This window comes from Myxine glutinosa, chromosome 1 (genome assembly GCF_964187855.1).
Source record: "Myxine glutinosa chromosome 1, kmMyxGlut1.1, whole genome shotgun sequence".
Classification (NCBI taxonomy): domain Eukaryota; kingdom Metazoa; phylum Chordata; class Myxini; order Myxiniformes; family Myxinidae; genus Myxine; species Myxine glutinosa.
Window position 1 is genome coordinate 76586824 of NC_136261.1, and position 27639 is coordinate 76614462.

General features: G+C 44.1%; 1 protein-coding gene across 7 annotated transcripts in view; it reads right to left on the bottom strand.

Moving 5' to 3' along the window:
• The window catches only part of TBC1D24 (TBC1 domain family member 24), a 102564-nt gene that overhangs the window by 28371 nt on the left and 46554 nt on the right, over positions 1-27639 (bottom strand). For 6 of the 7 annotated variants that reach the window (XR_010984087.2, XR_010984082.2, XR_010984085.2 and 3 more), the window contains exons 3-6: positions 22540-23047; positions 17539-17719; positions 2223-2397; positions 96-254 (exon numbers count right to left, since the gene is read on the bottom strand). Coding sequence is in view for 3 of the 7 variants with exons in the window: in XM_068113482.2 (XP_067969583.2) it covers positions 96-254; positions 2223-2397; positions 17539-17719; positions 22540-23047 (1023 nt within the window). In the remaining 4 variants the exon portion in view is untranslated. The remainder of the gene's footprint in view (positions 1-95; positions 255-2222; positions 2398-17538; positions 17720-22539; positions 23048-27639) is intronic. The other variant, XM_068113505.2, reaches the window with a different exon arrangement.

The following is a 27639-nucleotide window of genomic DNA, read 5'->3' on the forward strand; positions in this document are numbered from 1 at the left end:
AACAATAAAAGCAGATTAGCTACTGAAAACAAACTCCCACCACTTGGTTATGAACCCCTCACGCATACCCCTCCCCCCAAATGCCATCCACATGCCTGGAAAGGCTATAGCCATGCTGGTTTGTGGAAAACACCAACCACGGCTGCTGCAAAGCAAAGCGTTCAGGCAGCCATGGCCACAGGCCACGAAGTTGCTGTTCGTTGACGACATCGGACAGCACCTTGTGAATCTCCACAAAGAGGTGCATTGGCTGCCTACAAGTCACGGACAGAGAATATCAAACACAAACCCAGCAAAGTTTCCCATAACCCTGAAGTTCCTTGGAGTTACCTGATCATATAATCAGCAGTGAACCACCTTGGGTGGATCACATACCAATCAAAATTCAGGGGTCATCCGGGTATCCTCTGCAGAGCATAATGATTCCTTGGCTACTACTCAGCACCTTAGTTCATAAAAGGCATTTATATGATGAGCTGTAGAGCACTGCTTTCTTCTATGAACTGAAGCTTTGGAATGTCAGAATAAGGCTATGGGTGGTGACGGCGTCTCACAGCAGGAGACCAGGGCACAAGACCCGCTGCCATCATAGATGGTAGTCTTACAGTTTTCTGTGGTCTCGTCTGATTTTCTACCAAAAGCTCATTCTACCACCCATCCCTTCATACCCAGAAGTGCAAGTACATTTTTGTTCATATACTTGCAGATCCTCAGTGTGCAAGGTGGCTCATCGTTGCCTTGTCTCTAATCCATTGTTCATCTGATAATTTACACATGATCCGGACTTGTCTGTCTAAATCTGAGGTCAGTGTTCCTAATTCCTCCAATGTTGGTGTGTTCACTCTGCCTGACAGTTTCTGCTACTATATGCTATCCAAAGGCAGGTAAAATGCTGCCAAAGCAGTCTCATGAAAAATATTATACTGGGTGGTTTGCTTTTGTATTCCCAGTGTCATCAGGGCCAACATTTTTTTATTTGGCCACCTATTACCACCTATTTATGGTCCCAGCAGTAACTCACCTATTCTTCACGAAAGACAAAATTGGGTCTTTAATGTTCACCAACTAATGTTCACAGACAGGTCCTCAGCTTAACATCTATCTGAGGGATGGTACATCATGTGATGAAACAACCTACCTGCAAAGCACCAATCGGACATTTTATAATCAGGCCGAGAATCAAACCCAGGCTAGACACCTCCGCATTATCCTGTCAGACTTTTTACCCTGCCATCTTAGCCTCCGCCACTGAAGGTGGATGAAGGTTATGTTTTCACCTCTGTTTTTTTGTCTGTCTGTGAACAGGATATCTCAAAAAGTTGTGGAAGGATTCGGAGAAACTTGGTGGGCAGGTTGGGTGAGTGACACAGATCAAATGATTAGATTTTGGTGAAGGTCCGGATCCAGATATTACAATATTTAAGTGATTCTCCACCATTGCGAGATAGGGCAAGAAATGATATGTAGTACGATATCTAAAAACGTTGTGGACAGATTCGGCCGAAACTTGGTGGACATGTTTGGTGTGTGACCTGGATGAATCGATTTGATTTTGGTGATAATCCGAATCCGGATACGAGATTTTAAAAATTTTTTAAAGTTGTTGTCTACCATTGACCATTGAGTGACTGGGCCAAAAACGACATATAGTATGATATTTCAAAAAGTTGTGGGCGATGTATGACAAAAGTAGGTGGAAGAGTTGGTTAGAGGACAAGATCAAGCTGATTCGATTTTGGTTCAGGTCCGAATCCAGATCCAGCCCATCAGTGGGATACAAAATGTAAACTGTATGTAAACTGCCTGGCAGAGGTACAGTCATGTGAAAAAGTAAGTACACCCCATGTAAAGTTTTGACTTTTTCAACATATTTCAACATACAGCTATTTGATCTTCATTTCAACAATATTGATAGATAAAGGTGATATAATATAACAAATATCATGAAACATTTACATTTTGTAGTCCATTGTATAATTTAAATAAACATAAATGCAAATTTCGCATGTGAAAAAAAGTAAGTAAGTAAGATTTTCATGGGGACCGCAAGACTAACCCCCGCTCTAGCAGGGAAAATGGCCTTTAAAATGCATGTTGTTGTGTTGTAATCTCAGTTAATAGAATAGAACAATCTGGTGCTACTACCACGAGACAACATTTCAAGCACCGCCAATAAATCGATGCCTCCAGAGCCTCACACAAAGCCAGTATCAGCTACGTACCGGCTGGGTCTACGTGTGACCCCCCTTGCCAAGAGGGCATGCTCATTGGCATGTCGCAGCAGGGAGATCTCTTTGCGGGAAAGTAGCCGAACTCCAAAAGCACGTTCCATGAGGTGATCGGGTATCGTGTGCCATGCTATATTACGCACAAAGCCCCGAACCTCTGCACGCAGGCCTGCAAGGGATGACATTTGATGGCCAATGCTCATTAGATCAACAAATTGAGACATCTAGAGAATCATCAACCTCCACGATCAACATACAGTGCGTATCAAAAAAAAGGTAATCCGAATTCAAGGGGTTAATATGCAAAGGTTATTTATTTTGACAATTTACATGTGGGTTACTAATTAAGAGGAGATCCTCAGCTTTCCATTGATACCTTCCATGCATCATTGCTGTCACACATGACCGAGTACATGTTCATTGAAAATGACAAGTTCAAATCGCATTTTTACAAGTTTGGCTAATCGATGCAAGTCAGGAAAATTGGTGCAAAATGAACGTCAGATGTGAACTTTTCTCAGGAATGATTGGCCTTTATGCACCCACACCTTCAACATGTCCACCTCCTCTTTCAACACAAAGCTCACAGCGGCGGAGCATGCCCTGAGCTGCTCGTCTCACCATAGCCGGGTCATTGCGCAAAGCATCCACTTCATGTCGAATACGGCCCTGCAATTCGTCAATATCACGGGGAGGAGTTATGAACATCTTGTTCTTTAAATGTCCCCAAAGGAAATAATCACATGGTGTGAGGTCAGGTGAACTTGGCGGCCATTCCACTGCATGGTTGAGGGCGATGACTCGGTCTCCAAAGAGTTCCCTCAGTCGATCTCGGACAGCGATAAGACGATGTGCTGGGGCGCCGTCTTGGGCACACCAGAGATATCTGAAGACACCACGAACCTGTCGCTCAAAGTTCTCCTCCAGCTGCGGTAAAACTTCATCATTGATCATCTGCAGATACCTGTTACCATTGACATTCCTTTGAAAGAAAAATGGTCCGATCACCTCACCACTTCCACAAAGTCCCAACCAAACAGTCCACTTTTGTCGATTCATGTTGGTGTCAAAATTAAATTCCGGGGGGTGTCCTGTCGGTGCATATTCAAGAACATTATGGGTATTGACCTTGCCGTCCATGGTGAAAGCAGCTTCGTCGCCGATAAGGAGATACCTCAGGAAATTGACATCTGCTTCGCAACGTGCTATCAACCATCCGGCAAGCACCAGCCTCCTGGAAAAATCCCCTGGTGTAAGTTGATGCCGGATGTGAATCCGATATGGATGTTGGTGGAGGTCCAGTCTTGTGATTCGGTTCAATGTTGCCAAAGGCAATCCCGTCCCATTTTGTCTTGCGCTGGTATCCCTAGGATGCTCCAAAACTTGCTGCCTTACTGCTGCAATGTTCATTTCCGATCGCCCAGTGCGCCTCCTACCAGAATTCCCCTTGTTGCGGTTGAGGCTAGTGCCATGCTCTTGGTATTTTCTAACATTCGCCCAGATTTTCTAACATTGGCTGCTGGAGGCTCCCGTTCTGGGAAACGTTCCCTGAACGCATCACAAGTTCGCTGCAAACTTCCAGTTTGGTGAAAGGTTGTAACCACGAAGGTCCGCTGTTCAGTCGTAAGTTGAACCATCTTTTCAATGACTCAGACTGTCTCTAAACCCATACACTGTAGGCCCATCTTAAATACCCATCTTAAACAAAGGATGACGCAACCGACGATTACCAGACCAGCTTAACAATTTTACATAATCAACTTGGCAGTCGACAAGTAATGCGTCCATTTCAAACTGTCTTGCACCGATTAGCCAAACTTGTAAAAATGCGATTTGAACTTGTCATTTTCAATGAACATGTACTCGGTCATGTGTGACAGCAATGATGCATGAAAGGCATCAATGGAAAGCTGAGGATCTCCTCATAATTGGTAAACCACATGTAAATTGTCAAACTAAATAACCTTTGCATATTAACCCCTTGAATTCGGATTACCTGAATGCCTGAACTCTGTGTTTGCCTCTAAATCTTGTGTCCCAAACCCATCCCTCTCTGTACCCACCGTACCCAGTCATACCCAGTTGCTCCTGGACTCTGTGTCCTTTCCTCCTGACAAGGTGGAAAAGTTTCTGTCAACCCTCGACTCGGATTCTGCAACTGGACCTGACGGCATCAGCCCACGGGTCCTAAAATCCTGTTCTTCCGCTCTTTCACTCCCTCTCTCTGTTCTCTTCACCCTCTCTTTTGCTCAAGGTCATCTTCCATCTGCTTGGAAATCTGCCAACATCACCGCTTTGCACAAAAAAGGTGCAAAAACAGATCCCAGCAACTACAGACCAATCAGCCTTCTCCCAATTATCAGCAAAGTCATGGAATCCATCATTGCTTCAGATATGAAATCTTTCCTCTTCTCCAATGTCTTGATCTCTGATCATCAATTTGGTTTCAGACCTGGACACTCTACTCTGGACATGCTGCTTCTGCTTTCTCAACAATGGATGGAGGTCCTCAATGCCAAACAGGAAATTAGAGCAGTCTCCCTTGACATATCACGTGCCTTCGATACGGTCTGGCACCCCGCTCTGCTCACCAAACTCTCCTCTTTTGGTATCCATGGAAATCTCCACGCATGGCTGGCGGACTTCCTCTCTAGTCGTAGTCAACGTGTGGCCCTGAATGGGTTTCTCTCATCTCCTCTTCCTGTTCAGGCTGGAGTTCCACAAGGCAGTGTTCTGGGCCCTGTGCTTTTTCTGGTCTTCATCAATGATCTCTCTGACTCTCTTGAAAATCCTCTGTATCTCTTTGCTGATGACTCTACTCTCTGTCGCTCCATTCTTCATCCCTCAGATCGGCAGTCTGCAGCCTCCTCACTCTCTGCAGACCTGGACAAAATCACAGACTGGGCAAACAAGTGGAACATGTCTTTCAATCCTGACAAATCTCACACTCTTACAATGTCTCTCCGAAAAGACCGACTGGACAACCCTCCCATCCACTTTCTGAATAATCCTCTCCAAGAAGTTCTGTCACTCAAGCTTTTGGGTCTCACTATCTGCCATGATCTTTCCTGGGAAAACCACATTTCAAATCTGGCCTCCAAAGCCAGTCGCCGACTGTGCATCCTCCGTCGTGCGAAGTCCTTCCTTGGCACACCTGAGCTCCTCACCACATACAAGGCTTTCATCCGCAGCTCAATGGAATACTGCTCTCCCCTCTGGGCTGGTGCTCCTGCCTCACACCTAGCTCGTCTTCACGCTGTTGAAACCAAAGCATTCAGAATCATTGGAATCTCCCGCGATGACGCTAACTCCAAGGGCCTCTCACTCACTCACCGCAGGCAGGTTGGTGGTCTTTCCGTCTTCTACCGACTCCTCTCTGGCCTTGCCTCCCCAGCTCTCTCTGGGCTCTGTCCCGCAAATATTCCTACAGGTCGCACAAGATCTGCCTGCAACCCTCTTATGGTCAAACTGCCAAAATCAAGACTCTGCTCACCTTCACTCCTTCATTCCTCTTTTCTCCTGCCTCTGGAACAAACTCCCTCACTCTCTTCAATCCCACTCCACCCTCCAGGTCTTTAAAACAGCTGTTCACCACCATCTCTTATCTTCCCCCATCCAAAACCTTGATCTTTTCTACCCCCGCTAATTTCACCCCAATTCCACTTTTTTGAAATACCAACTTCTGTCCTGGAAGTCCTTGGTGTCCTTGTGTTTTATACTTCTCCCTCCCCCCCCCCCCCCTTACCACACCTCCTCCCCCAAAGCCCTCCCCCTTCCACACATCTCCCTGCTCTCAAATGTTGTGTTTGTGTGCTTCCCCTTCTCTCCCCATCTTGTCTTCCGCTCCCTCTTTTTATATATTTTGTTTGTCTGGTTGATTTGTTTGTGAAGTAAATGTTAGCTCTTTCACGAGCCTCGATTCAGTATACAAAAAAAAAAAAGCACACCCCATGTAAAGATTTGACTTTTTCAACATATTTCAACATACAGCTATTTGATCTTCATTTCAGCAATATTGATAGATAAAGGTGATATAATATAACAAATATCATGAAACATTTACATTTTGTAGTCCATTGTATAATTTAAATAAACATAAATGCAAATTTCGCATGTGGAAAAAGTAAGTACACCCTTGGTTCTAATAGGTGGTACTGCCCCCTTTGGCACAAACAACCTCAAGTTGGCATTTCTTATAACTGTCTACCAGTCTCTGACATCGACTGGGAGAAATTTTTCACCATAGGAGCGCCTCCTCATGTAGAATATTTTAATGATAATCATGATGTCATAGGTCATGTGGTACAGGCGCCATCTTGGAAAAAACGAAAAATGTTGCACCTCTATATCTCCAAAACCGCTGCATGGAAAAAATTGAAACATGGCTCATTGTAAAGAACTCCATATGAGGAATTGGTGTTGTTAACAATGACGTTATTGGTGCCATAATTATGACGTCATAATTTGACAGGGACAACGCTTAGTCTGATCAGTTTGAAATGTATTGAGCATGATCTATGCAACAATTATATTAGAGAATATAAATTTATGATGTCATCGCTCACGTGGTCTGGCAGCCATATTGGATCAAAGGAAAAAAAATATTCGAAAACAGAAGAGTTGGTTCGCAACAAGTTGACTGCGCAGGGTATGTATTCTATGAATAACATCTAGTTTCCAAAGTAAAGGAGAATCACCTGCTTGAAATCTAATTATTTCTAACAACTTCTAAAAGGTGCCAATAATATTGTCCGAGCCATTTTATGTTTTCTGTGTGGAATAAGCCAAGATTTCGTAGTTTTTTCAGCTTTTCTTGTTTTGTTCCACTGCAAAGCAAAGGAATACATATGTGGATACCAAAATATATTTTTATTTCAACAATTTTCTGGAAGAAATAGTGCATTCTTTTTAAAAAGTGCAAGAGTGCTAATATTTTTGGCCATGACAGTGTGTATGTCCCCTCAAACGTACACCAATCAGAGCTGAGGATCTGGTCACATGACAGGGGTGATGTGATGTCATTACGGCGGTATGACAGCTGACTCCACACACCGCCATTTTGATTCCTGTGCCATTCAGGCCGAACATATCGTTAAGCCTGTCATGTATCACATTTGCATGCTCTACCATTATGTTTTTCATCCAGTCTGAAACACAAACAAACCGATTGTTAAAATGACCATCAAATATTGAAAGCATTGGTGTTTGGGTATTCGAACGACACAGTACATATAGGCCTTAGGCTTCATGCCTTCATAGTTCATGCCACACCTTCAGGCCGCTTCAGACAAATTCGCCCAGGTTTCTTAATACCGTACAGTAATGTTTCCGTAATCATAATGTTTTCGTAATAATAATAATAACGTTAATAATAATAGTTTCGTAAATATAATCGTACCGCTGCAATCCCGTTTTCGCCACTACAAGGTTACTGGATTGAAGTGGTGTATGGTTCATTGTTGACTCAATTAAAAGCAGTGTACTAATTATGGCGAGAGTAAGGAATTAGCCTCGGTTTATCAATACTGTCGTGTGATTCCCCTTCGTTAACACCAGGAAAGACTCACGGATAACCAAAACGAGCTTTAACTCCGGGCGTACAGGTCAAATAGCGGACTTTACTATATATATATATATATATATTGTTACAGACGCGGTTGTGGATGTTGGTTTACCGAGCGGTTTGGTATGACCGCGTCTGCACGTTTACCCGATTATACTCGAACGTTGGCCGAGTCGCGCTACGCTAAATCAATTGAGGAAAGGACACAACGGCTGGGTTAAAATGACACGACACCAAGGGTTCAGTTCTCAAGACATCCGGAGGAGGTTATATTAGTTCGGAACGTTTAGATTACAGGGATGAGAGGTACAGCATAGTAAGATAGGCACTTAATTACGGTCTTATAATAGCCCCGACAGACGACAGATAAACAGGACAAAACTGACTCACACGGGGATTGATGGCAAGGAAAGCGGGTAGTCGATGGCTCAAGGTGCACCTTGGCTCAGGGACAGAATCGACCCGGTCCGGTCCAGTAGATGCGGGGAGGTCGCTCAGCGCTCGGAGATCGCGACTTGTCTCTTCTTCAAGCTCGGGGCGCATCTCATCTCACATCCGGTAAGTCGCTGCGCATATCCGGCGGGGAGTGACACGCCCTCGGCTCGTTAGCTCCGCCCCAGATGGAATCGGTCCGCCCTTCTTATTGGGTGCGGGGGGTTACCGGGCTCCGCCCTTGACGAGGGGCCGACAGGCAGCCCCTTCGTGGTAACCCCGTGGAGCGCATGGGCAATGGCGGCTAACCGAGCCGGAGTGAGGACGCACACTCCCCGCGCCGCGCCGCGCCCCTCTGTTGTTGTAGTTGTTGTTGTAGTTGTTGTTGTAGTTGTTGTTGTAGTTGTTGTTGTAGTTGTTGTGGTTGTTGTTTCATGGGGAAGATGGGAGGAGGTATGGGGAGGTCCTAAACTCACTACTGGTGCCATACAATCACATTCTGGTGCAACGAAGAGTCAGAATTAATGGAAACGAGTCCTTAACTGACATAGACTAAGAATAACTAGCAAGATGTCCGAAAGTTGTCTACGTGAGATGCGGTGGACCTGGGCACGACATTTAATGGGGGAAAAAGGGGAAGGTCGGTTCTACAGAGTGCTGTTTACAGACAATGGGACTAGGGAATGGGGGATTGGGGATAGTTGGGGAGTATTGGGGAAATAGGGGAATATTTACAAGCGGATCTGGAGGCCAAATCCCATATCCGCAACAATATATATATATATATATATATATACACACATACATACATACACGAGGGGGAAAAAGGGAAGAAGAAGAAGAAGAAGCGCTTACCTGAGCGATCCGCCGAGCAGTCTTCAACCCTGCAAAAGTAACTCAAACCAACCGGATTTTATGTACAAAAATAAACGCCGGCTTTATTGAAATGAAAGGCCGGTAACAACGAGGCAAACACGATGGACTAATCCCTCTAAATTGAGCGCTCCTATTACAGACACACACACACACACACACACACACACACACACACACACACACACACACACACACACACACACACACACACACACACACACACACACACACACACACACACACACGGGATAAACTAACGAAATAAATAGGGGTTATGATTTTATGTGCGACTTAGCTGCGAGCGGCTTGTGGGGTCTCGTCAGGGTCGCCAAAAGTCATCCGGGGCGTTGGCGCGAAGCCTGCGCGTTGGCAGGAACCAGGCCTCGATGTCCTCGCACACCGCAGCGCTCGTAGTCTCGTCCACGCGCCGCCTCTCCTGTCAGCTGCTTCTCTCAATCCCAGATGCCAAAGGAACAGGGGAACGAGGAGACGAGGCCGGCACACAACCACTCGCGCCGAGGTCCAGAACGCCAAGAGGAGAAGAGAATCGTCAGCACACACTCACAGGCAGGCACCAGAGCAAGAACGCGGTGCAGGGCAAGAGAGAAAATGTCGGTCTACATTTGCTTTTATAATCCCGGCTCTGACGTCAACGTGCTCCTCCTCCACTCAGCACAGGCCAACAGCATCGGCCCAGCGCTCCACCAATGGCCGCTCACCTCCCATTCATGCCATCGGTCCGTGGCCAATCAGCGTATCGCTTCTCCTCGCTCCTCCCTCTAACAATCGGCAGGCTTCGTCCTGCCTCATGTCTTCCTATTGGTGGTGTCTCGTCCAATCGCTGCCCCTCTGGGCGTGTCTTTAGCCTGCTCGCTTCAATGTTGCCATTCAAGCTGGTGATGTAGCTGGCCACGGTTCCATTGGTAGTGTCCAGAACTGCCATGTTGGGTGGTTTTATTGGGGGGGGGGGGGGGTATTTAATTAGTCTACTAGGGCCATTCTCACTAGTGTCTATGTGCACTGTGCAGTGCCATAAGGGACAACGGAATGATTACAAGGTTTTACGAACCGGGGAATTAACATAATCCCTATGATAATTAGCACAAGAGTCATCCTTGTATGATCACAAAGATACACTTAATTCTTAGGCGAACAAACCGCCTAAACGAAATTACATGTGGGGTTCCCTATCACGATAATCGGAGCACACTACCTATACAGATCTACTTGACTCTGCATATCACTCTACCCCACTCGACATAACAATACAGTAACATCGTCTTCGTAATAATAATGTTAATCTTACTATAATTCACCAAATGTCCGTCCGTCTGTTCGAAGGTACCGCAAAAACGGCTCAACTGATCGAAACGATATTTTGTGTGGGTAATCCTGGGATCTCCAGGAGTAAAATAGGCTATTTCGTTTTCCCAATTTCAGCTTTGGTCTCCAGCATTCTCAGGTTTGGACTCCCGCATAACATTCACGTTCGCATCACGTCCATTGTGACGATGTTCTCATTGTGACAATGTATGTGTTCACGGTAGTATTTGACGTGACGGTGTGAACGTAATTTCGTAATGTTTTTCGTTTCGTAATCCTTTAATGAACGTTTAATGTTTAATGAACGTTTAATGTTTAATGAACGTTTAATGCCCTTCGATGTCCGGGGCCGCACGTGCCCAACACTGGACGGGCCAGCGTGTACCTTGCCCTTCGCCGTCAGGCTCGGGTAAACCGCTGAGCCCCATCCGTGATGGGGATTGGGGCTTGAGACGGTGTCCTTCATTAAAAGTATAATAAACGCTGTCTCCATCTATCTTGCCAAGACCGTAACAGCCGTAACGTTTAATCTCTACATGAGAGAATTCCACATAGCTATTTGGGTGATGAATACGCCAACAGATCGCTGTCTCCATCGATCTTGCCAAGGCCGTAACAGCTATCGGCTCAAAATCCTTTTAACTGTTGATTTGGTACAGTTACACGTATCGGGAATTTGGTACACGTATCGGGAGTACATACGACATAGCGATTGTGAACACTATTATCGATCACGATTCACGATCATCATGATCATAGTGTATCGATCACGATTTGAAACACGATGGAATAATATTTACCGATATGAACAGTGATGTGGCTTTTATTGAAATTCTTAAGATACTGTTTAGATTTTGATGATTTGTGTGTGATATGATTCAACGGATGTTTATATGAATCGTTTAAATTTTTTTTTTAAACCCTTACATTTCTGATATTTTGCCTTTTCATTTGGGCTTCCCAATTGGAGCCCTGCCCATAGGGCGGGTACCGTTGCTAGTAATAATAATTTAGTAAATATAATCGTAACACTGCAATCCCGTTTTCGTCACTGCAAGGTTACTGGATTGAAGTGGTGTATGGTTCATTGTTGACTCAATGAGAAGCGGGTGTACCAATTATCGCGGGCGTGAGGAATTAGCCTCGGTTTATTAACACACTAACATTGTCTTCGTAATAATAATAACGTTAATAATAATAATAATATAGTAAATATAAATCGTAACACTGTAAGCCCTTTGTCATGATTGCAATGTTAGTGGATTGAATCGGTGTATGGTTGGTTCATTGTCGACTCCAAACATATGTAATAAACCAGTGTCTCAATGCAATCTCTTCACTTCCATGGTGACAGACAGCAAAGAGACTTATGGTACTTCAAAAAAATTAAATTCTGTTATGTTTGTGGCTTCCCATCTTGTTCCCATCTGTAAAAGGATCCCATAGGAAAGGTAGGATTGTATAATTTACTAGCAGAAGTACCCGGCACTGCCGGGTGGGGGAGGGGGAAGGGGAGGGGAGGGGAACGGGGGGGGAGGGGAGGAGAAGGGGGGGAGGGGAGAAGAGGAGGGAGGGGGGAGGGAGGGGGGAGGAGGAGTGAGGGGGAGCAGAGGAGGGGGAGGGGAGGGGGGGAGGGGAAGGGAGGGGGTAGGGTGGAGGGGGAAGGGAGGGGGAAGGGGAGGATGGAGGGGGGAAGGGGAGGATGGAGGGGGGAGGGAGAGGGGGGAGGGAGAGGGGGGAAGGGGAGGAAGGGGGAGGGGAGGGGAAGGGGGAGGGGAAGGGGAGGGGGTAGGGTGGAGCGGGGAAGGGGAGCGAATTTTTGGAGCGGGGAAGGGGAGGGGGTAGGGTGGAGGGGGAAGGGTAGGGTGGAGGGGGAAGGGGAGGGGGGAGGGGAAGGGGAGGATGGAGGGGGGAGGGGAAGGGGAGGATGGAGGGGGGAGGGGAAGGGGAGGATGGAGGGGGGAGGGGAGGTAACATTACATGACACACACACAAACTGTGTTTTATGTTCAATGGTCTGGCGGCGGGGATGGAACATCACGTGATCGCTCTGAGCGAATCAGCGCGCTGCTCTGCCACCGGCTCAGATTCCGTGTGTAATATTCCTCGCTGAAAAAAAAATCTATGTGAAACATGCTACTATCTATGCTAAATCATGCTAAATCATGCTAAATGCTAATCATGCTAAAACCTATGCTACTTGCTGTGAGTTTATGGTGGCAAGGAACATCACGTGATCGCTCTGAGCGAATCAGCGCGCTGCTCTGCCACCGCCTCAGATTCCGTGCATAATATTCCTCGCTGAAATGCGCTGAGGTAAAAATATGGTAAAAAAATATTATGAACATTTTTTTTTTTTAGGTGGACCTTGTTCTTCCCAGGCTCAATGGCCATGTCTATGCCAAATATCAAGCACGTGAACCTCTCCGTTTAGGAGTCTATCGGTAACATTACACACCACACACACAAACTATGTTTTATATATATAGATAGCATGGGATGTGTGACGCGTAAAATAAACCTTGATGTAATAAGTAGGGAAACTGTAGCTTAAGGTTGTTTATGTGTTCACCACGGGGGGTGGTGTCGTGCTAATTATCGCTTGGGTCTAAGGCTAGTTTTCCCCAGTGCGTGATTACCCCCCTGTAGTCTTTCCCTTACGTTTTTGCACCACCTTTAAATTGCATTTACCACGGCCTGCCATGAAAGCTACCTTTAAATGATAACAACCTCGCTGGCAAGAAGCCAAGCAGAGCCAGTCGGGGCAAGCCCCACCCTCAATGAACCTCATAGGGAAAAGGCCCCGCCCATGACTGAGGCGGGGAATCAGGGGGCGGAGAGGAAAGCCGGCAGGCCACGCCCCGAGGTATGCAATTGGCCGGTAGGATGTGGACGGGCGAAATGGGAGGGACGTTAAGTCATTGGCTTGAGAGAGAAAAAAAGAAGAGTCAGTCACTCACTCTTAGATCGGACAAGACGCTGGCCATTTGGTTGTGTTGGTGCGATTTCTGTGCTTGTGCTGGGGGATTTTTGACGCTTTGGAGGAGGAGGCTGTTGCAGCCATTAATGAGGAGCTGCAGGCCATGCTGTCCCTCCCAGACAGTGGAGGAAACCATCTTCGGGACTCGCCTCCTGGTTGTGGAGCCGAAAGCACGCGGCTAAAAGCACGCGGCGCTTTCGGGACATCGCCATTTTTGGAGCGCTTCCCACGCGAGTGGCTACATTGAGCTTCAACATGAGCCAGGCTCCTAAAAAGGGCCTATTGGGACCAGCTAAATGCTGAAAGGTAATTTCTTTTTATTTTCTTACCTTTCCCTGTGTACATCTTTGTGTTTGTATGGAGGTACCTGTCCGTTTGGAGGTACCTCACCGTAGAATTTTACCTCTGTATTTCTTTTCATTATTTTTCATTCCATACTTATTTTCATTAAATTCATTATTGTTGCATTTTATTGTTTGTGTTTGCATGTTTTGTGGTTTCGGAATAAACCCGTGTGTTCCGTTCAGGTAAACGCCTCGCATCCTTCCATTTCGCGTGTGCCAGAACCGCCATTTTCGGCCGGATGCCTCGGAATTAAAACTGTTTCGGCTATCCGTCACAGATGATCGTAATCGCTGGCGACGCGACAATACTTACATTATTTGCTAACTGGTATCCCCACCCAGGTCATACTATCCTCTTCAACTAAAGTATCAAACAAGCCCAGCTATGCCACTGTTGGACTTTTGGTCTTGTTTTATATCACTTCTCTCTGCGCATGCGCAATCAGGACGAATTCAGAGCCAAAGTACTGCTAAACTACAGGTTTGTTTTCCAATTTGTGGTAAAAATATATAATTCAATCAAAATGCAGTTGTTCCTCGATCATAAACTGATGTTTGTCGACAGTCAGTCAGACAGACAGACAGACAGACAGACAAAGTGAACCAATAATTGCTTAACCCTGCTTTTCGCTTCACATGTGTGGGGTAAAGAGGGATCTTTGGAATACATCGTTCTGATTTAAGGACCTTATTATTTAGGGACCTAGAAACTTGTGCTTCCTATCTTTGCCCACGTTGAGGTCATAAAGCCCAAGATACCCCATGTATATTTGGCATCTCATGACAGAGGCCGGGTTTTATGGTATGCTTCTTGCTCACCGCATGCACGGTGGTGTCCTTGGTCTAATTTTAACCAGCTGTATTCTGGTCACATAAACTCTACCAGAAATCCTTTCCTTACTAACTGGGCAATTCCACGAGAAATGGTCCGCAGAGGTCAAATTTTAAATTTGACTGAAAAAGTTCATGTTATGTACCAAATGAAAGCTGAAAACATGTACTTTCAGATAATATCAAGATCACTGACACTGAGTTTGCTTGCTCTGTTGGCTTACATCACTCATTGCAATTAATGAAGTCATTCCACTGAAAAGCGCAGTAAAATTGGCCCTCGATAATGCAAAGAACTATTAATTCATTCATTCTCTCAATTCATTGGTATGAAGTCAACAAATGCTATCCATCAGAAGCTACCTGTATGAAGATTATTTCAAAACCAATTGAAAAAATATGAGTTGTCCTTTTATGCTTTAAAATTAAAACTCAAATTAGGAGTCAGATGTCACTCTGTGACGTGTCACTCCATAACGAAAATTTGACATTTGGTTACTTTTCTCTTTAACTGGTGGATGAAAAACCAAATAAATCCAGGGTCATTAAGAACTTATACCACCCAATCATTGTACAGTATAATTTTTTTTTTTTTTATCTACAGAAAATAAATTAAAAAGAAAACTTGTCACTCCGTAACGTTACAGAGTGACTCATTCTGTCAAACAATTGATAACTCAGCCTGAAAAAGGTGAGTTCCTTCAGGAATTGTTCAAGATTCAATTATCCTGGAATTTCTTTGCCACAGCTCATGGTAAGGGTGCTGTTGATGGGATAGGAGGTGAGGTAAAGAGGAGAGTTTGGTTGGCAAATCTGGCTGGGGATCCTGTATCTGATGCAGAATCCTTCTTCCGCGTAGCAGCGGCACAGTGCAAAAAGATCGAAGTTTTATTCATCGCAGCAGGAGACATTGAGAAGTGCCAGTCGCAATTGGACGAGCGCTGGCAGTTAGTGACGTCGCTTCCGAAAACACACCAAACACACTGTGTGAAACCTGTGAGGAAATATGTTGTGAGCGCCTCTATGTACTCAACAGCGGAACAATTTGAATTGGTGAGTCTTCACCCCGAGTGCCATGTATCATCCTTGGAATGTCAAAATACTGCTAGTCCAGCACCTGCTGAGCGCCCCAGGTCAGACAGTCAACCCCAAGTGCACCCTGGTGACTTTGTGACTGTGCAGTATGTCACAAAAAAATCTAAGAAGTTGTTTGTTGGCCAGGTGACTCAGATAGTAGATGATGGTTGTTTGGAAGTATCATTTTTGCGAAAAGCGGGCCTATCTGACTTGGCATATACATTCCCAGAGGTGGAAGATAAATCCTGGATTTATTCCAACCAAGTCGTCAGATTCCTTCTTCAGCCATCCCTCGACCATCGCAATCATGTATTTGCTGAATGTCCTTTGGGAAAGGGAACCTTTTGCAGGGCAGTCATGTGAAGTTTTGTGATGTGGCCAACTGATTAATTCCAAACTTTGTTTTGTTTCTGGTCATCCACTCGTAAATTGTTCTCAATTTCTTTAGTCTATTTCTTGACTTTTTAATATGTTTATTGTATATTTTCTCAGTTCAGATTTTTATTTTTATTATTTATCTAAAGTGTTTGACGTTGAAACGCCAGCACAAGTCAGCTGGGTTCAGAATGAAAGCCTGGCGTTATTTAGAAATGATTTGTTGCTTTGGGAGAAATCTCAAAATTGACTCGTCACTCCATAATGGGATTTTGCGTCACTCCGTAACGGGACTATTGTAATTATTTCAGAGTAATTAGGTAATGTCTGGAATTTTGAAACCCCTGTACTGAAGGCACAACTATTAGTGTATCTTCCCATTATTTCATTACAATTTTATAACTATTGTGAGAGCAGAGTTTTCAATAAATGTTGTTATTGTTTAATAAATGACAAAAGACAGTGTCACTCCGTAACACCGTTTTTGAATGTTAATTACTTGACAATGGTCCAACTTACAGGAACTCCATTAATATCTCTGTAAAGTGCAACTCTTCCTTTACAATATGATATATAGAGAGTAGGTACTAGTGGCTTTATCACTATGCTAGAGCAATCAAAGTTCACAAAAATGACTCAAAGTGTCACTCCGTAACGTCGTGGAATTGCCCAACTGTCCCAAGTCCAAGCAGAAGTCTCACCTCCATTCATTTATCCTCATCTTCTCTCGCATGTGGTACCATTCATTCATTCATGTGGTACTCTCGTCTTGAGTCCGTTGACTCATGTTCTTCCCTCTAGCACAAGTATGCTAACCACCACCACTTCATAGGCCCTCCCATTTCTACCTCTGAGCTCTGCTGAGATCACGATCCCATCTCATCTGCACCTATTCTTCTTGTGTTGTGGTGCATCCATCTCTTATTGTCTGCGTCTTTTCCATTTTCCCCACTGTCTGGTGACTTTTTTCCCCCTGTTTTTCTGCTCTTCCACAAGTTTATCCTGTCTAAAATTAATATAAAGAAAAACCACTGCAATTCTGCTCTGCTCTTTTTTTTTTTTTAACATCATCAAATGCAAACTTTGTGATGTGATCCTGCAATAGCAGGTGTAATCACAGAAACCCAGGACTTGATCCCCTGGCAACTAAGCAACAAAGGTACAGGAAAGTCCAAAGGACAATGATAAGATCATGCAGTTACCAAAGCAGAAAGGAAATCTCAATGAAGGGAAGGAGGGGGAGGGCATTTGTTACACACAAAAATTATGGAATTTCGCCACCCCCTCCATGTTCCCACCTCCCTGCCATGCCTGTGCCTCACTCCGCCACACCTATTTTTTTTTATATCTCTCTCTTCCCCTTCTCTCCTATATTAACATTTCTTTTTTTCGATTTAAAATTTCTCACTTTTCCTCATGCATATGCAATTTCAAGATAGCTCCACCCTCACAAACAATATTGGCAGATTAAATTAGCCACGCTGCATAATAAATAAATGTTACATGTACCATTTCCAGCATCCAGATGCGCGAGTGTTTTGGCCTTCACACTCGTCTTGTAGAACTTGAGCAAGGCGAGACCAGCACGATACAGCACCTTATGGCCCTCCAGCAGAAAAGAATCGAAAACACATGCAGTGTATTCAAATGGAAGGTCTTCAAATAGCCACGTCAGCCAATCGGAGTAAACCTGATTGCAAGGTATGCGAAGTAGAGGAGCTTAAAACTGAGCAGAAAGGAGAACATCAACATGTCAAAAAGAAAATGCATTTGTTAAGGAGTTGTAAAACTTTCCCATGGTATAATCTTTTGAACAGTGATGTAAGGCCCATGGAGGAGCTTGTACTTTCCTTCTCCAATTTTAGCTGTCTAGAGGATTTTTGGATCATTACTTCACGCAAAGAACTATTGCGTGACTTTTAAATGACCTCAGCAGCCAAAAGTGAATGAAGACTTACTAATATGAATGGCTAACAACCATCCAGGTAAACCAGTTATGAATGAAGAGAAAACGAGCAGAAAGCAAAAAAAATAATTCCAAATCTGAAAATTAAATCAATGAAAATAGAAATTAACTCGAGTGAAGTTGATATATGGCAAAAGGTTCTTGCAGGAAAGGTTAAATTTCGAGGTTTTTTCCCATTTTGACCCCTGTGACCTTAAGTCCACACCACCATGGGCATAAACTGTGGTTAAAATCCAAAAACGATAAACATTTCATGTGTCCCCCAATGTTGATTGCATGTACAGATTCATTGAAAAATGTTTTAAAATATGCCTGTAATTGCATTTTTCAATTTTTGACCACACCCCGAAAAATGATACTGCTTTTGCACCTTCATGGCATGTGGTGATCATAACTACCAAGTTTGGTGAATCCTGCCCAACTGTTTAGGAAGAGATAGCACAACGGATGGACGTACTGACAGACAGAGCTGATTATAATATCCCTTCATTTTTTTCAAAAAGAGTGGGGATAAAAAAAAAATTCATCAACCATTGACTAGAAACTACACCAGCAGACAGAGGGTGCATGAACCTTTTACTCACGACATGTGAGGCATGAACCTGAAATAGTCAAAAGGTGATTGGCCGAATTTGAAATTGCGTGCAAGAAAATGGTAAATCTCGTGCTGATGTAACGGCTCATATTTTACAAAGAGGCCGATGGCAGAAGTGCAATAAAATCAGAAGTACAAAAAAAATAAATCAGAAGTACAATAGAAAAGTTTAATTATAGATTATTTTTAATTATAGATAATTATAGATAATTATTTAATTAATAAATATTAATTATAGAAAAGAAAGTTTCCACATACAATTTAGGAATATGGCTAATTTTCTAACCTCTAACCCTCTGAGGATTTGTGTGCTGCAACAAATCAACTTCTTCTTCAGCCCCTGTCAAGTTCATGGAAATGCGAGTACAATGATCCGTAGCATGAAAGTAATTCCACTATTGGCGTTGATCAACTCAGCCAGCAGCAAAGCATTGGGAAAGTTCACTAGTTCTTCAGCATGTTGACCAGATATTTGGCAAATTTCTTTATGGCTTGAAGTCGATTAGGAGTACTTTTACCTTGCACATCCGGGAGTTGTGGGTAGGCCACCAGTCGTCATGAGATGCTCCTTAACCACTGCAGCCACTTGTTACAGGAAATGGAAGGAATGCAACACCTCTCATCCACGGATATTTCTTCTCGTATTTTCACGAGTTCGATTTGCATTCAGGAACACAACAATTATGGATAACCGTTTTGGAATTGCCCTCAGTTTGACTCTTTCATTATAATGTTTCAAACTGTGTTAAGACGATTTTATTTTGCACCAGCAAAGGTAGGTCCAAGGTGCTTTGATCAGCAGAAGTCAATGAAAGCTAACACACAGCGCATGCGCAAAAGGCATAGATGGGCGTTCAAGACGCTTTGAAAGCCCAGTATTGAGGAGGAATGGTGTATCTCCTCATGGCTTAGAGGTTTTTTTTTTGTTTGTTTGTTTTTTTTTTGTATACAAGATCGAGGCTCGTGAAAGAGCGAACATTAATCACACAGAAAGACAAACAGACACATAAAACAAATAACATCGGGAGCGGTAGACAAGATGGGGAGAGAGGGGGAAGGACACAAACACAACATTTGAGAGCAGGGACCGAGAGACATGGAGACATCGAGAGATCTGTGGGAGGGAGAGGGCTTTGGGGGGGAGGCATGTGAAGGGGGGGAGGCATGTGAAGGGGGGGGGGGGAGTGGGAGAGGTATAAACATATGGACACTGCCAGGATTTCCAGGAAAGAAGTTGGAATTTCAAACAAGGTGGATCTGGGGTGAATTAGTGGGGGTAGAAAAGATCAAGGTTATGGATGGGGGAAGATAAGAGATGGTGGTGAACAGCTGTTTTAAAGACCTGGAGGGAGGAGAGGGATTGAAGGGAGTGTGGGAGTTTGTTCCACAGGCGGGAGAAAAGAGGCATGAAAGAGAGAAGGTGAGCAGAGAGCCGAGATTTCGGCAGTTTAACCATCAGAGGGTTGCTGGCAGATCTTGTGCGACCTGTAGGAATATTTGGGGGACAGAGCACAGAGAGAGCTGGGGGAGCAAGGCCGGAGAGGAGTCGGTAGAAGACAGAAAGGCCACCTACCTGCCTGCGGTGAGTGAGTGAAAGGCCCTCAGAGATAGCTTCATCGCGGGAGATTCCAATGATTTTGAAAGCTTTGGATTCAACAGCATGAAGCCGAGCCAGGTGTGAGGCAGGAGCACCAGCCCATAGGGGAGAACAGTATTCCATTGAGCTGCGGATGAAAGCCTTGTATGTGGTGAGGAGCTCAGGTGTGCCGAGGAAGGACTTCGCACGACGGAGGATGCCCAGTCGGCGACTGGCTTTGGAGGCCAGCTTGGAAATGTGGTTTTCCCAAGAAAGATCATGGCAGATAGTGAGACCCAAAAGCTTGAGTGACAGAACTTCTTGGAGAGGATTGTTGAGAAAGTAGATGGGAGGGTTGTCTAGTCGATCTTTTCGGAGAGACATAGTAAGAGAGTGAGATTTGTCAGGATTGAAAGACATGTTCCACTTGTTTGACCAGTCTGTGATTTTGTCCAGGTCTTCAGAGAGTGAGGAGGCTGCAGACTGCCGATCTGAGGGAAGAGGAATGGAGCGGCAGAGAGTGGAGTCATCAGCAAAGAGATAGAGAGGATTTTCCAGAGAGTCGGAGAGATCATTGATAAAGACCAGAAAAAGCACAGGGCCCAGCACACTTCCTTGGGGAACTCCAGCCTGAACAGGAAGGGGAGATGAGAGAAATCCATTCAGGGCCACACGTTGACTACGACCAGAGAGGAAGTCCGCAAACCATGCATGGAGATTTCCATGGATACCATAGGAGGAGAGTTTGGTGAGCAGAGCTGGGTGCCAGACCGTATCAAAGGCCCGTGATATGTCAAGGGAGACAGCTCTGATTTCCTGTTTGGCATTGAGGACCTCCATCCATTGTTGAGACAGCAGAAGCAGCATGTCCAGAGTAGAGTGACCTGGTCTGAAACCAAATTGATGATCAGAGATCAAGCCATTGGAGAAGAGGAAAGATTTCATATCCGAAGCAATGATGGATTCCATGACTTTGCTGATAATTGGGAGCAGGCTGATTGGTCTGTAGTTGCAAGGATCTGTTTTTGCACCTTTTTTGTGTAAAGCGGTAATGTTAGCTGATTTCCAGGATGCTGGCAGATGACCTTGAGCAAAAGATAGGGTGAAAAGAACAGAGAGAGGGTGAGATAGAGCGGCAGAGCAGGATTTTAGGACCCGTTGTTAGTTGACAGATGCAGTGGGCTGAAACGAGATTGCTGCTGATAGAGAAACGGTCAGCAATGACTCACACCAGATGTTGGAGGCAGCTTCCACACTCCTGTACTGTATTGCTATTGTATCCAGCTGGTTCTCCACTGCAAACCTCAATCCAATCTGCCACCTCTGTCTCTTGTGATGACTAACATCAAACTCCAATCAAACCTTTTCCAACTCACTCAAACTCCCCACCACAGCATTTGTCCTCATAACTCCTAATCCAGCTCGCTCACCACACGCAGTGCCATTACAACACCAGCCAATTCAATGCTGATGGAAGAAGCACAATTAAATGGTGGGATTTTATAGCGAGTTATGAATTAGGGGGAGTCATATTCATAAAAAGTGTGGGAGGGGCATGGGTGGGGGGGGGGGGGGGGGGTTAGGTGTTATATGGGTAAAGTCAAACATATAGGAGGACTTCTAAATGACCTTACGTGCACAGACCCAAAACACCTCCTCACCAAAGTGATGTGAATAGCATGAACCTGACGAAGCTTTCCATTATAGACACTTAGACATCACCTGGAACCACCACCCTTCCCCATGCACATAACAATACTGTCAAACAATAAAAGTTTTGCAAACCTTCTGTTTTAATTAAAATATCAACCAATATAAAAAATACAATAACAAAATAAAAATTGGAAAGCCACCAATTGGTGGAAGTTTGGAAAGTCTGATAACCCCTTCAACAATATGCTATGTTTTGGGGATTTTTTTTAAACAGGATCCAAGGCCAGTGGGAGAGCTGCGACACAAATCACGCACATATGCAGACAGATACACAAGACAACACCAGACCTGACTTTACACACAAACACAGCCACTGAGGTTGGGGAAAGTTATGTCACTTCCCAGAGCATGCTGGGTACCAGCGATAATCTTTATGACATTGCTTTTCTCTTCGCACTCAGTGGGGCAACGAAGGAGGGTTTTTCTCCTCTTCATGAATGCCAACCTATGTGATTTTTCCATGATCTATCCCTTAAATGCTGAGTGTCAAGCAAGGAAGCAGCGCATGCCATATTTGGTATGACTCAGCCGAGGTTCGAATCACCGACCTCCCAGACTCAGAGTGGACGCTCTAATCATTATGTCAACAAGTCTGATTCATCACATAAATGAGGGTAGCTACTCAATAAAATCCCTTACAAATCCACATTACTTACACACCTCAAGTACAGAGCTACAACGAGCTGCAACAACACGATGAGCACCCGTGCTGTATTTATTCACAAGGTCTGCAAATGTCATACAAGATGCCTCATTGGCACGAAAAGTCTGGTCCAGAAGGTGAAGAGATGCATCGGTGCAGGCCAAGAGTCTCGAGACTGCCTCAAAAAGCTCCGGCTCTCCGGGCAAAAAGTGTGCAAGCAGAGCAATAACTCCTGGCAATGCAGGGCAATAAGTCACATCGGGAAAGTGCACCTCGATAGCTAACAACACATGCCAAGTTGCCGCATGACCCTCAGAAGTCAGGCAGTAAACTGGTGGGTTAACACCCTTTGCAAAAACTGGTAAGCGCTTGGGAAATGCATCGAGTGCACTTTTTGCTCCACGTTGTGCTGCCCAATCCCGGTAGACATCAGCATCTGGGGTGACAACTCGACAGGGCAGTGCTTTGATGATAGAGTGATATACAACAGCACGGAGTTTGTGATTTTTTGCCCACCGGCCCTGCCTGAAAATGAAAAGGACACAGTGATGGGGAAATAGAAAGAGTAGTTGTTAAATAAAAAATAAAAAATAAATTAATCTCAGGCTCATGAAGGTATGTGAATATGCAGTACTTGTATATGCAGTAAATCACATGCAGGACAAGGATATTAGGAGACACCAGTGCACTTGTACATTCATTACAAGGACATATCAACATTGTATGTATGTATGTATGTTTGTATGTTTGTATGTACATAATCAAACTTCAACACGGCTTCCCTGACCACAGTTTCGCATTTATGCGATGGATCAAATGCAACAAAATCTTCCCAACGCAAGGGTGAGTTTCGCATTTGCGCAAGCGAGCATGGCAAGCATCTGTGAGGTATGTATGTGAGCGTGGTAAGCAAAGCTTACCACGTTAAAACGACTTGGATGAAACAATAACAGAAAAAACAAACAGACAGGGGTGAAATAATAACTTCCAACCACCGAGTCAGATGATTCTTAGTTGCACAAGTATTCAAACCTTTTCCCTAATAAACCCTAAATCACTTCAGGAGCAAATTATTTGTTTGAAATGTTACAAAAGAAGTGTACAATATGTTTCACTTGTATGTAATCAGTGGTTTAACTTTAAAATTATGCTCCCCGACTTATCTAAGGAGTTTTAAGGAGAAACTCACTTGGTCAAACAAGGCAAAAATGAAGACCAAGGAGATTTCCAAAGAAGTCAGACATAAAGTGGTGGAGAAGCACCGTTCAGGAGAGGCTTATAAGAAGATTTCAAAGTCACTCATTATCCCTTTGAGTAGGGTGAAATCCATAATTAAGAAGTGGAAGATGTATCATACCACCCAAACGCTACCCAGATCAGGTCGCCCATCCAAACTCAGCAGCCTGGTAAGCAGGAAACTAGTTCGGGATGTCACTGTAAATCCAGGAATGACTTTGAAAGATCAGCAAAAGGTCCTTTGTCCGAAATTGAGGTCAGTGTTCATCAAACAACAATATCCCATTCCCTTTATGGACAGGTGGCAAGAAAGAAGCCATTACTGAAAAAGACACGTCTCAAAGCTCACATGCAGTTTGTGAAAAAGCATCTTAATGACATGGCAGGCATGTGGAAAAAGGTTTTGTGGTCAGGCAAGATAAAGATCGAACTTTTTGGTCTAATTCAAATTATGTCTGGTGCAAGTCTCGCACTGCACATCACCCAGTCGACACCATCCTTACTTTCAAGCAGCGTGGTGGCAGCATTATGTTATGGAGCTGCTTTTCATCAACAGGGACAATGGACAGTGCAAAATACAGGAGAAACCTTGATGAAAACCTGCTTCAGTCAGCCATGAATCTGAAACTAGGTAAGAGATTGACTTTTCAGCAGGACAATGATCCGAAGCACAAAGTTAAAGCCACAATGGAGTGACCAAGAAGAAAATAAATATTCTTGTGTGGCTCAGTCAAATTCCTGACTTTAACCCAATTGAACATTTATGGCGAGACTTGAAGATTGAAGTCCATCGATGATCCCCATCAAACTTGGCAGAACTAGAGCAATTTTCATGTGAAGAATGGGCAGAGACATCACCATCTCACTGTGCAAAGCTGGGAGAGACTGAGCCAAAAAGACTCGTAGCAGTTATTGCTGCAAAAGGTGCTTCCACCAAGTACTGACCAAAGGGGCTGAATACTTTTGCAACCAGTAAATTTTAATTACCCCTGCCACCAAAGGTGGATGGAGATTATGTTTTCACCCCTGTCTGTTTGTTTGTTTGTGAACAATATATCGTAAAAAGTTGTGGACGGATTCGGACGAAATTTGGCAGAGAGGTAGTGCATGTGACACGGACGGAATGATTTGATTTTGGTGAAAATCCAGATTCAGATCCGGCTACTAGGATTTTTAAGTGATTCTTCACCATTGGGAGATAGGGCCAAAAACGATACATAAAAAGATAGCTCAAAAAGTTGTGGACGGGTTTGGACGAAACTTGGTGGACATGTTGGATGTGTGACAAGGACGATTCGATTCGATTTTAGTGAAGATCTGAATATGGATTCGGATATGAGAATTATTTGATTTTTTAAGTGATCCTTCACCATTGGGAGATGGGGCCAAAAACTATACATTGCAGGATATCTCAAAAAGTTATGGATGGATTTGGACAAAACTTGGTGGACCAGTTGTGTATGTGACAAGGAAGAAACAATTCGATTTTGGTGAAGATGTGAATATGGATTCGGATATGACAGGTATTTAATTTTTAAGTGATTCTTTACCATTGAGTGATATGGCCAACCAGGCGTAGGTATGTTCTCTACTGAGTGCCGTTCTAGTTTGCACATGTTTTTTGCAGGTTTCCTGACATATAACCTCCTTCAACTATACCAGTGTTTAGTTAGATCACTTGAGTTATGAATAAAAAAGTTCATTTGGAAAAATTAATTCTGCATTATTCTTAATTCATCTAAATGTAGATTATTGGTAGGCGGTGAATACTTTTTCAGGCCACTGCATTCCGATTTCCCCGCAAGTTTAATTATTCCCCCAATGCGAATTCTTTCAACATGAGGATATCCCAAAACGTATTCCTCGCGTTGGTGGAAGTTTGATTTGGAGAATCAGGATATGCCATTCTCGAAGAAAAGATTACGCTATTGTATTGCAAACAGAATATGATGCTGTGCCAAATAACGCCACAAACAATCTGCTGACAGTTCAGTGAACACAAATCAATGTAATAATCATGATTATCATTATCAGTCTCCATGAGAAGTTTTTCCACTTCATGTGCATTCATACATGCCATTCATTCATACATGTATAGCAAAAAAACAAACAAAAACTAGAATCCGGGCACTCGGTAGAGCGCATACCTTCGCCGCAGCTACTGTTCTGTACTTGGCATGGGAGTGTATGCGATGTGAAACTTTATGTGAAATGCGATCGATTTTTAAAAATCAGAATTTGAGCAAATCTGTTTCATTCGTCTGTTAATATGCCTCCCCGATTGACAAATCTGCAATTTGAATTTCATTTGAGGTTGAAATGATTGCGGGAGATCGCGTTATAGTGATGACGTCTTGGATGGACATCCTCTTCTTCAGTCGCTCATAACTTTGAGTGAAATACGATCGAGTTAAAAATAGTCAGAATTTGAGCAAATCTGTTTCATTCGTTTGTTAATATGCCTCATCTCTTGACAAATCTGCAATTATAATTTTTTTTGAGGTTGAAATGATCGCGGGAGATTGCGTTATAGTGATGACGTCCTGGATGGACATCTTCTTCTTCAGTCGCGCATAACTTTGAGTGAAATACGATCGAGTTAAAAATAGTCAGAATTTGAGCAAATCTGTTTCATTCGTTTGTTAATATGCCTCATCTATTGTCAAATCTGCAATTATAATTTTTTTTGAGGTTGAAATGATCGCGGGAGATCGCGTTATAGTGATGACGTCCTGGATGGACATCTTCTTCTTCAGTCGCTCATAACTTTGAGTGAAATACGATCGAGTTAAAAATAGTCAGAATTTGAGCAAATCTGTTTCCCAAAATCTAATCAAATGTGTCCCGTATAATAACCAATCATCCCACCAAATTTCATGCAATTCGGTTGAATACTTTTTGAGTTATGCGATTAACATACACACACACAGACATACAAATAAATACACAGCGATCAAAACATAACCTTCCGCTTTTGCGAAGGTAAAAAAAAGCACGTGATACTCTGCACACGATCTACCATCAGCAAAGACGTAATACCAACGTCAATTCAGTGATAACCACCCTGGGGTCTTAACGAGTGTTAAGACCCCAGGGTGACGGAGGACCGAAATGAGCTTTAACTCCGAGGCGCATTTCCAAACTTGGGATTGTCTTTGGCACGCGCGGGAAAGGCCTGAAGCCTTATCTAATCGGGAACACATGGGGTTAATCCGAACCAACAGGACAAAGAAACAAAACAAGACACAAAAAGTAAAATTCAACAAACGTGGAACAGTAATGTGAAAGACAACGAAAGGTGAGGTAAACTAAAATTCCTAGGTTGAGGATCCTCCATTCTGACTCGTATACAGACAGGGGAATGATAAAATAAAATAAAATAATGTTCCTTTTATAATCGGCCAAACTCAGCTTTACTGTTCCAGCGAGGGCGTCGGTTGAGTCAGCAGTTCCAAAGCACCCGAAACTGCGCGCAGGTCCCACTCCAACAATGGCGCAGAGACGCTTTTTCGTCAGACCCTGACCATGAGGTAATCCGTGCAGGTGGCCCTCCTTCGCTAACATGGCTCCGATGACCTCTCCAGCACACACAGACGAGCGCCCGTCATCCTCCCACACAAAACAACCAAGCGACGGCCGCGATAAAGACCAGGACAAGAGCAAAAGGCAACCGCAGCCGTTCTCTTTGAAAGCCAGCACAAAAGAGAGAATGTGACTGCCTCCAACAAACGCCAGCACAAAAGAGAGAGAAATGTAGTCTCCTCTTGCTTTTTCTCAGAGCGTCCCAATGACGTCATCCTTTTAAACACTCGGCCAGCGCCGTCAAATCGTCCCAACCAATCGTCCTTCGGGGCGTGGCCTCACGCCCATTCTTGATGCCC